The following is a 9732-nucleotide window of genomic DNA, read 5'->3' as shown; positions in this document are numbered from 1 at the left end:
GGGGTCAGTAAGATTTTGTAGTATTTTTTTAAGTCTCATGCTCACCAAGTCTGCACTTATTTGAAGAAGGGGGGGGGACAGTAAAAGCAGCAATATTGAGAAATATAAAAATAACTATTTTCTATTTTAATATATTTTATGTCATGTAATTTATGTAATGTAATGTAAATGTAAATGTAATTTAAAATGTATCTGTGATCAAAGCTGAATTTTCAGCATCATTACTCCAGTCTTCAGTGTCACATGATCCTTCAGAAGTCATTCTAATATCATTTGCTGCTCAAGAAACATTTATTATTATTGCTGCTTCATATTTGTGTGGAAACCGTTATGCATTTTTCAGAATTAATTTTATGTATAGTAACAATGTTATGTAGGCTAATGTAATAATGTGGCAATGGTTTCTTAAGATCTACTTATGCTTCTGATGCTTTTGGGAAACGCAGCCCTAAAAACAAGCACTGTGAGCCATGCGTCAGCAGCGAACGCTGTCTGTGATTGATTAGTTCTGTCTTTCAGTATTTGCGTGTGTTCCGATGGGCAGGAGAAATGGTTCTATCCAACACAATTATTCGCTAATATAGTCTATTTTTCCACCTAGAAGCTTATTTTATGCACCGAATTTCTTGATAAGTAAATAAAATTAATGTTTTAAAAATGCACTTTAGAATCGATATTTTTATGTGAGGATCGAACCTTTCGATAGAACATCAGTATCGAAAGTATCAATACTTAAGGATCGATCCGCCCATCCCTAGTGCGCACGGATTATGAATTTGTGGGTACGGATTCAAAAACCGAAGGTACGGTTTACAAAATCTGAGCGCACGGATTGGAAATTGGTGAGTACGGTTTATTAATCCACGGGCACGATTTGTTAAACCGAGGGAACAGTTTAAGAATTCGTGAGTACGGTTAATAAACTGAGGGGACGGATTGCAAAACCGTCGCCACGGATTGTTTTTTTTTTTGTCCTACAGGTGACTTCCCGGGCTCCGTAGTAAACCCTGTTAAATAGATTTTGCTCCGGTTTTTAAATTAATTAAGTTACAGTCTCCCTTTATTTTTATTGTCAGTGTTAATAAAATTGTCAATAACAATAAGACAGCTGTGTTATAAGAAGACGAGCTTCGCGACATAAGTGTGAATTTTAATTTCAATTAAGCGCGCGCTGTTGTTTGTTAACGGTATTTTAACGATAGGCGCCGATTCAAATAAAAGCGAACCGGGTGGAAGGCGGAAGGGTATGGTAATGTGCATGTTTTGTCGCAGTTTCACACATATTCAGTTTGCGTGAGTATTTTCCCCAGTTAACAGGAGTAGAAGTTCTTAACTTTGGCCCGCTAGGTCCACTTTCGTGCAGTTTTAGCTCCAACCCTGATCAACCTTACTTTTGCCACTGGCTTCAAAATATAAACTTCATTGATGCAAAATAAAGTTTCAGAGGCACACATGAAAATGTATAAATGTTCATTTTGTGATGTTGAGAAGTTTCAACTCACGAAGTATCTAATCTCACCTGCAAGTGCAACATTAAACATTAACACCAAGCAGATTTTTGTGTTACCTGTAACATTGAGAGATATTTTATATTACAGAGTGCAGTCTTCTAGGTAAATATATTGTACGTCTGTGGTATGTCTCTCTCTTATTTATCAATTATTTATTCTTTGGAATATGAACTTTTTATTTTATTTTTTATTTCTTACAGAGCAGCATATTGATGGGGAGACTCTGCTGGGTCTCACAGAAAGGATGGTGGAAAGACTTTTCCTGTAATGAAACATCTGGTGACATTTATAAAGAAGCTTAATTTTAAAAAGTGTTGTTAAATATTGAACATTGTTGTTAAATATTTAAAAAATGTATGCCAACCAAGCTTAAAATCCTTATCTTAATTTATATTAAATTTTTCTTCAAACAGCCTGGAAACTGACGAGCCTCAGATATCTTGTACTTCAGTATGTATCATTGTTTTGAAGTCCAAACAGGACTTGTATTGTGGCAAGTAAAATGAATATCTTGTATAAAAGACTTCAACATTGTAGACCAAGGATTTAGACTTTTTTATGTGATGGCCATTTAAATAATAGGGTTATGTCTGGTTTCAGAATTTGTAGTGGGTCAATAGGCTATATACAGAAAAAAAGAGGCCAAAATTGTACTTTTGGGGTACAACAGCTTGTCACTGGAGCAGTACCCTTAAAAAGGACGTATTTTTGCCTTTTACCCCTAATAGGTAAATATTACCTTATGTGTACGAATTACTATAAGGTACTAGGGTAGGTACAAAGATGTTCTTTTAAGGGTACTGCTCCAGTGACAATGTTGTATCCCAAAAGGTTCCATTTTGGCCTCTTTTTTTCTGTGTGGCCGGGATGAGTGTTAGATTTCCCAGCCTGAAATTGCGTCCCAGTCCGGCCCTGGAGTCATCTAAGTAAACTGAATATATTAAGAGAAATAAGCTGTTATTTTTTATGCCCATTTGTTTAGGGTAAGACATCTCCTTGTTAATGGGCCTATTACTTTTTGTTAATTCAATAAAAAGGTGCCTCATGATGTGACTTTCATACATGTCACACAGTTAATGTTGTTTGAGTATGCTAATTTACTTGAAGTCAATTAATAATATCTTGCTAGCCCTTTTAAGCCCATTTTCTGAACAGGACAGTCACATTTTTAGTAAACCTTTTGAAATGTAGCCTAACCTTCCTGTATATATTAAAACAATGCACATAACATGTGAATATAGAATAATAATATAGCATGGACACTAGGTACATTTGTGCAGCATCAGCTAACATTATACTCTGGAAAATCCAAGAAAATTTGTGGATTATATGAGGGCACTGCCTGTGCTACCTCACTTTATCAACATATCATTGTGGAATAATTGCAAATTGTTTTGTAAGCATGCATGAGCAGATGCTTCTTTTTTAATTAACTTTATTTAATGTGTGTAATTGAGATAATTATTAAAAATTGTATTAACTATTAGTTACATTTTTGTTTACGTAATGTATGAGTGACAGAGGATTAAAGCCCAATGCTCAATGTGCTTTATCTGCAAGGTAGACAGTAATATTAACAAATTTCTAGTGTATTAGCTAGCTACTCAGCTGCAGTTGATTAAAGCTAACACTAGTAGTAGTACAAAAGTGTCATGATGAGCAACAGCAAGCAAGCTAACTATTGTTAGTACTGTTATAAATAAAATATTTACAGATTTATCTTTAATCATTGTAAGTAGAGAATATATTAAAGATATTTTTGATATGATATATAATTCTCCTAACTTTTAGGACAATCAGTTGACAATCAATCTCACTTGAGAAATTGTGATATTACATATCATTATTGAGATTTATATAAAAATGACCTATTTAATAACTTTGATCTGTATAGGACAATATAAAAAATATGTATATGAAAAGTCTGTAATGTAAAAACATTCATATGGATGCACTTGGAAAACAGATCCACTTCCAGAAACTGAATCTGTATCAATACTGTTATTTTATCAATTAACAAAAGATCAAGAACTTATGTCCAAACCTTTGTACTGCTTGTAAAATAGTATTTAACTTCCTTATCATGTGTTCATAAACTGAACATACTGCGACAGTACAGATTTTTATTATATTACAGTATTTTGTAATAATACATTTATCTGAGTGTTTTATTACAACAAAGAATGTTGCATTATAACTAAATAAACTGTTACAACTAAAAACACAGGTAGGATTTTACTATACTTTTACTTTTTATGGACTATTCTGTAGTCACCAAACTCCAGCACAGCAGTTTCTTCCAAATTTCTAAAGATATACACCAAAATGATACAGCAGTATCAAAAGAGCATCACTCCCACTACCATAAAATAGGAAAACAAAGCTCTCTATTAATTTCAGTTACAACTCCAGAAAATCTCATGGAGGTCAGGCAGCTGAAGAATGGTAACAGCATGGTCTGGCTGGTCTGCAGAGAAATATGGAATTCAATACAAATTACAACTTGATCTGCTAATAATTGTTCAAAGCAGTGCAATATTGTGATAATGCTCTATATATAATTGTCTGTTTTGGGCATCCTTAAATAAGTCCTGCTGTATAGAGGGATGCTTTAAGAACTGGCTAAATTCTACAAGCATTCCTCAGTGTTCGCCAGGTGATACGTTTCCCTCATCTTCATCCTCGGCCATGCCCTTCAAGTTGGTGCGCTTAAACTCCTCGAAAACCACTTCATCCTCCAGTTCACTACATGCAGACACACATTCACATAAAAGGACAAGAAGCAGATAAATTGCACATATATTCTTGAGGCTACATAAAAAAATAAATATAAAAATCTAAAATAAAAGAGATGTAAAATGTAGAAACTAAATTTTTGAACATGCAAAAAAGCCACACTTGTACTGTTTGCAGTAAAAAATATGTATCAACCTCAAATTTGGAACACAACTTAGATTCATGGCTTTGGTTTATATATATATATATGTAAACGTATTTCTGTGCATTTTTCATAATAATAAACTTAAACTTCTATAACTTTTTTTAGTTGTACTTTTTTAGCTTTTAACTTTAATGTATTTTTCTTTTTTCACTTCAGCAGCTGCCAAGTGCCTCCTTTAAAAAGAGATCAAACGTAAGTCTGTGCTCCAAAACATTCCAGATTTACAACAATTTAAGTTTTCACATCTACGCTCAAAAAATGGTTTACAGGTAATAAATGGATAATAACTATTGCATTAATATAATTTCATACTATAAAATCCACTAAAAGGCAAAATGTTAGATAAAAAACATTATCAAAATAAAATATAGTACATTAATTTCACTAAACAAAAAAATCTGTCATTTTTTTGACTACTATACAAGCAGCACCAGGGTAAATCTTGTCTGAAGTTTGCTATTCTTAGTTCATCAAGCTGGCTTGTTGTGATGGTTTTAGAGAGGTTTTGGACACTTGAAGGGAGATAAGCTAAATCATCATCTTATGCAGATTTAAAGGGGTCATATGATGCGATTTCATTTTTTCCTTTCTCTTTGGAGTGTTACAAGCTCTTGGTGCATAAAGAAGATCTGTAAAGTTGCAAAGACTAAAGTCTCAAATCCAAAGAGATATTCTTTATAAAAGTTAAGAGTCAACCACGCCTACCTAAAACGGCTTGTTTGTTTCCTGATCCTGGTAGAGTAGACTACAATGCCGGCTGTTCTGACTCACAGACTGTAAGTAAGTTTTTTATATTTGAAGAATTTGCCACTGACGATTTAAATGCGAGTTTTGAGCAGTGTAGAGTAGCACTTGTTGTTTGTCATTTCTCCGATCACAAATGCAAACATGATTTTATGTTTACGCTGCGCGATGCAACGCAACGCGTAAAAAGACCATATAAGTCATTATAATCCATAATTATGTCCCCACTGGATGCAACAAATGCCTCGTTTATAATGGGTTTTAATGTGTTTTGGGCAGTGTAGAGTAGCACTTGTTGTTTGTCATTTCTCTGATCACAAATGCAGACATGGTTTTATGTTTACGCGGCACAATACAACGCAACGTGTAAAAAGACAGTATAAGTCATTATAATCCGTAATTATGTCCCCACCTGATGCAGCAAATGCCTCATTTATAATGGGGTTTAATGTTTATGTTTCGTCGCTCCGGCCGGACAGGGCATCACAATATGGTAAGGGGCGTAACATTTCCGTCACATGTTTGAGGTATTCGGCCAATCCCAACGCTCTGGATAGCTGGCCAATCAGAGCACACCTCACTTTTCAGACTGATGAGCTTTGTAAAAATCGACGCGTTTCAGAAAGGCGGGGCATAGAGGAGAAATAATAATGTACAGTATGTGGAAAATACTGTGTTTTTTTAACCTTAAACCACATAAACACATTTCATTACACCAAATACACAAAATAATGTTATTTTTAGCAGCATCATATGACCCCTTTAAGCTGTTAATTTAAGCAAAGATAGAGAAGCAAGGCATGATGGAAAAATACATTACTATTAACTTTTAAAATGCTGACTGACCTTTCTTTCACTTCAAGAGGCATTAAAGAGGAAACATTTTAAAAGAGTTTATACAAAATTGTATGTGAACCAGAAAATATTTAAGAGACAGATAATATATAATAGGCATAAGGTATATAGTCTAATACCTGTGTCAGGCTTCGGGTGCATAAGCTGGAAAGGGAGCTCCACCCCAACTTCACTGATATGTAAAAACACAAAACATATATATACTATAGCTGAGTCCACAAGTCTGAGGCTACTAGCAAAAATATATTTATTAGATTTAAATTAGATTTTAATCTCAGACTTTCAATTTGGTCTCAGACTTTTGGATACTATATATGTAGATCAGTGGTGTGCAGTGGTGTTCTGAAATGAGGAGGCAAAAAGTTTTAAAAGTGTAGTCACATTTTCTTAGTTAAATAAATATTACTTACACTATCAGAATTTTTTTTTCTATATTTTTACATTAACAATGCAATGAAAATTCTATTTATTAAAGACATGTATGAATCTCATCAAGTTAGTGTTTTTAGGCATTTTACATTTATTCCAAAATAATAACTCAAGGCAGTAATAATTTAAGCAATATATTTTATCTGTGAACTTATGTTCAGTCATTCTTTTTAATAATTAACTTTTAACTATGTTTTAATTGTTTGGATCATCAAGCTCGTTAAATATTGGTCACAGACACGGAGATTTAGCCTACTTCAAATTTAACCAAGCTGATTACTCAAAAACTCCAGTAGCCCCTCACTGCAGAACAAAAGATCCAGGGGTCGTGGTTGGATCCGCATCTAGGGGGTGGAGATTGGTAGGTTTAGGGGTGGAAATGGGTAGGTTTAGGGGTGGAGATGGGTGGGTTTAGGGATCAGGGGGTGGAGTTTAGGTATATGTAAGGTGGGAGGAATTGGATCTGGATCCAACCACGCCCCCTGGATCTTGTGTTCTGCAGTGAGGACTGCAGAACACAAAAACTCCCACAGATCATGTTTTCAGCCCATTTGAAGTCTTATTTTCACATAAACAACATGGTTATATCTAAGTGTGTGAGCTGTTTATTTACTTTTTTAAATTAGTCTTCCCATTATCACAATTTGATTGTTTATTCAGACTGATTCGCGAACGGACCTTCCCGAAAACTCTCCTCCGGATTCACAAACGCTTAGTAAACGTCCGATTTAATAGTTAAACATGCGTATGTTAATTAATTCCAATCTTTCGTAAAAGGGGCGCACGTGCACGCTCATTAACAATTAGCATAATCCCGCCTATGAATTACAGCTACGTAAATTGCGTGTCTAGGAACGCAGTGTAATATTCTGGTCTTCTTTCTCAGGTTTGGCCCCAGTATATTGCATAAATGCAAAAAAGACTAATAGGCCATATGCTTAACAATAAATATTCAATAAAGTGTGTCCACCAAAGAGTTTTTAGCCAGCTGAAAAAATGTCAGGTGCTCTTCTTAAAACGACCAGCTGGTGGCGCTTGAGAACACTTTGGTGGCACAGCGTTTTTCCAGCTGAGACGCTTCAGTTGCTATGATTTGGAATATCCACGGCGGCGACAACATATTACTACTAGTATATCATTTTTAAGAATTTTACTAAATATAAAAAAGCAGTAACCAGTAATATTGTTGGTTATAATTCTTCATTGTTGTAGGCAGTCGTTGTACAAGCAGGATGGTTGGTCACTATTTGTTCCACCCGTCCTCTATTTACGGCTGGGTAAATAGTGACAGTGACGAGCGCTGCGTTTTAGTTATCAGCTCCAAAAAAATATTTCCAAAAAAATTTCAAAAAGAGGGCAATGGCAAATTAACTTGTAATTATTATGGCAGTGCATCAAAATTCAGTGTCCTTAGTTTGCCAAAAAGAACACGTTTTACGCACCATTTACACCTGGTAAGGAGCAGGTGTACATTTCTTTCGTACCAACTAACATTTTGAAAATACGAACATTTTCATGAATTCGAAGATTTACGTCAGAACAGCTTTACGAACGGTTTACACAAAAATTCGTTCTGCTCGTGTTTCATGAATGAGGCCCATTGTCAGTAATTCCACCAATAAAAATAAAGTCCTAGGAGAACTGTTGTGCATCTCTGATCTGTTTCATTAATGAATCCACGTTTTTAAATGAATCGACGGAATCAATGATTCAGTGAACCATTCATTAAGTCAGTCACTTGCTTTGCTTTTGAATGAATCAGCCATTTGAACGAATCAATTGAATGAATGACAGGGATTTGCCACCACCTATTGGCGCTTTTAGTTTTATATTTAGAGTATAGTTTCTTTTTAAAAATAAGTTAATATTTCACTATTTATTTGTATTTTTGTGTGTTGAATTGAAATATTTATTTCTAAAGCTACTTATATTTCAGCTACTTTTTTGTAATGTCTATTCAGTGTTTTTTTCTAAATTATCACAATGATAACTATTATCTTTAATAATAACTATCTTTAATAGGCACATGATGCGCATGTTAATTCATTAATCTCATTAATTTGAGATTGATTTGATTAATGAATCGGCACATTATGTAATTAATGACAGCCCTATTTAAAACATAAGACATAAAAAAAGCTTCATTGATATGCAGGGCCATCGGTAACAGGGAGAAAGGTGGTGACGATTTCAACCGCAGGCCCTTCTGAATCCAAGATTAAAGAAATAACATTTACCTGGATCCCATAATTCTATGAAAGAGAAGCACAAAATATTAGGATGTATATATTAGGCATGTATGGTTTTATGCTATATACTGTAGTAGTATATTGTGTCATGGGATGCTAACCCTCCAACAATAAGCTTCACAACAATTCTGTAAGACACCAAGATCCCCAAAACTTCCTTCAGAACACCTTCTTTGATGCTGCAATAAAGCATTTGAACATTGTAAACATTGTTGTTTAAGCAGGCCTATATAAACATTCTATAATGTACTCAAAGCCCAGTAAACTAAAACAGCTCTCATTATATACACGCCAATGTTTTCCATGGGGACTCACATGCTTGAAGAGGCTAAATTGGTGTCTTCATGCTTCAATTTTCCATCTAGTGCAATGCCTAGCCTTTCTCTGTTATTGGCCAGTAGGGGGAGCAAAGTGTAGACTTTATCCAGTTTGGCACCAGAATCAACAGAGTCCCTGCACCAAATAGCAACCTTTAATCAGATTAACATTCATTTTTTAAAATGGAATTACATCAAAATTTCTGAATAAAACTATTACCCAGAGTCCTCTGTGGCCACTGCCTTCATATAACTGTCATTGGAGTACAGCACCACACTGGCAATTTGTTCCACTAAAAGACAGACATCCACAAGTGTGTTATTTTATATTTAAAGCAATCCACTTAAAGTAGGACTTTAATAGACCAACATTTTTTCAATAAATTAGTTCATTCAGATTTCAATCAGATAATGCAGATAATCTATTAATTTACATTATTACATACACAGTCACACACACATGCAACTCTACTGACATGTTTTGAATTGGGGTAGGGGTAAAAAATATTAGGGTAGAACAACCATGCTGATATCATCAAAGGGGTCATATGATGCTATTTTAAAGATCATTATTTTGTGTATTTGGTGTAACAGAATATGTTGACATGCTTTAATGTTAAAAAAACACATGATTTTTCAAATACTGGACATTATTGTAGGTCCTCTGTGACCCGCCTCTCTCAAAC

General features: G+C 34.5%; 1 protein-coding gene across 2 annotated transcripts in view; it reads right to left on the bottom strand.

The window, feature by feature from the left end:
- Window positions 1-3036: 3036 nt before the first annotated feature.
- The window catches only part of saga (S-antigen; retina and pineal gland (arrestin) a), a 45544-nt gene continuing 38848 nt past the window's right edge, over window positions 3037-9732 (bottom strand). The window contains exons 10-16 of one of the 2 annotated variants that reach the window (XM_016467830.1): window positions 9267-9339; window positions 9045-9182; window positions 8831-8908; window positions 8718-8732; window positions 6171-6223; window positions 6043-6052; window positions 3037-4256 (exon numbers count right to left, since the gene is read on the bottom strand). In XM_016467830.1, the coding sequence (XP_016323316.1) occupies window positions 4154-4256; window positions 6043-6052; window positions 6171-6223; window positions 8718-8732; window positions 8831-8908; window positions 9045-9182; window positions 9267-9339 (470 nt within the window). In that variant the 3' untranslated portion in view covers window positions 3037-4153. The remainder of the gene's footprint in view (window positions 4257-6042; window positions 6053-6170; window positions 6224-8717; window positions 8733-8830; window positions 8909-9044; window positions 9183-9266; window positions 9340-9732) is intronic. The other variant, XM_016467831.1, reaches the window with a different exon arrangement.

This window comes from Sinocyclocheilus anshuiensis, unplaced genomic scaffold (genome assembly GCF_001515605.1).
Source record: "Sinocyclocheilus anshuiensis isolate Anshui unplaced genomic scaffold, SAMN03320099.WGS_v1.1 scaffold1009, whole genome shotgun sequence".
In the NCBI taxonomy this organism is placed as follows: Eukaryota; Metazoa; Chordata; class Actinopteri; order Cypriniformes; family Cyprinidae; genus Sinocyclocheilus; species Sinocyclocheilus anshuiensis.
The sequence above is the reverse complement of the archived record's forward strand: the minus strand, read 5'-3'. Positions and strand labels throughout refer to the sequence as shown.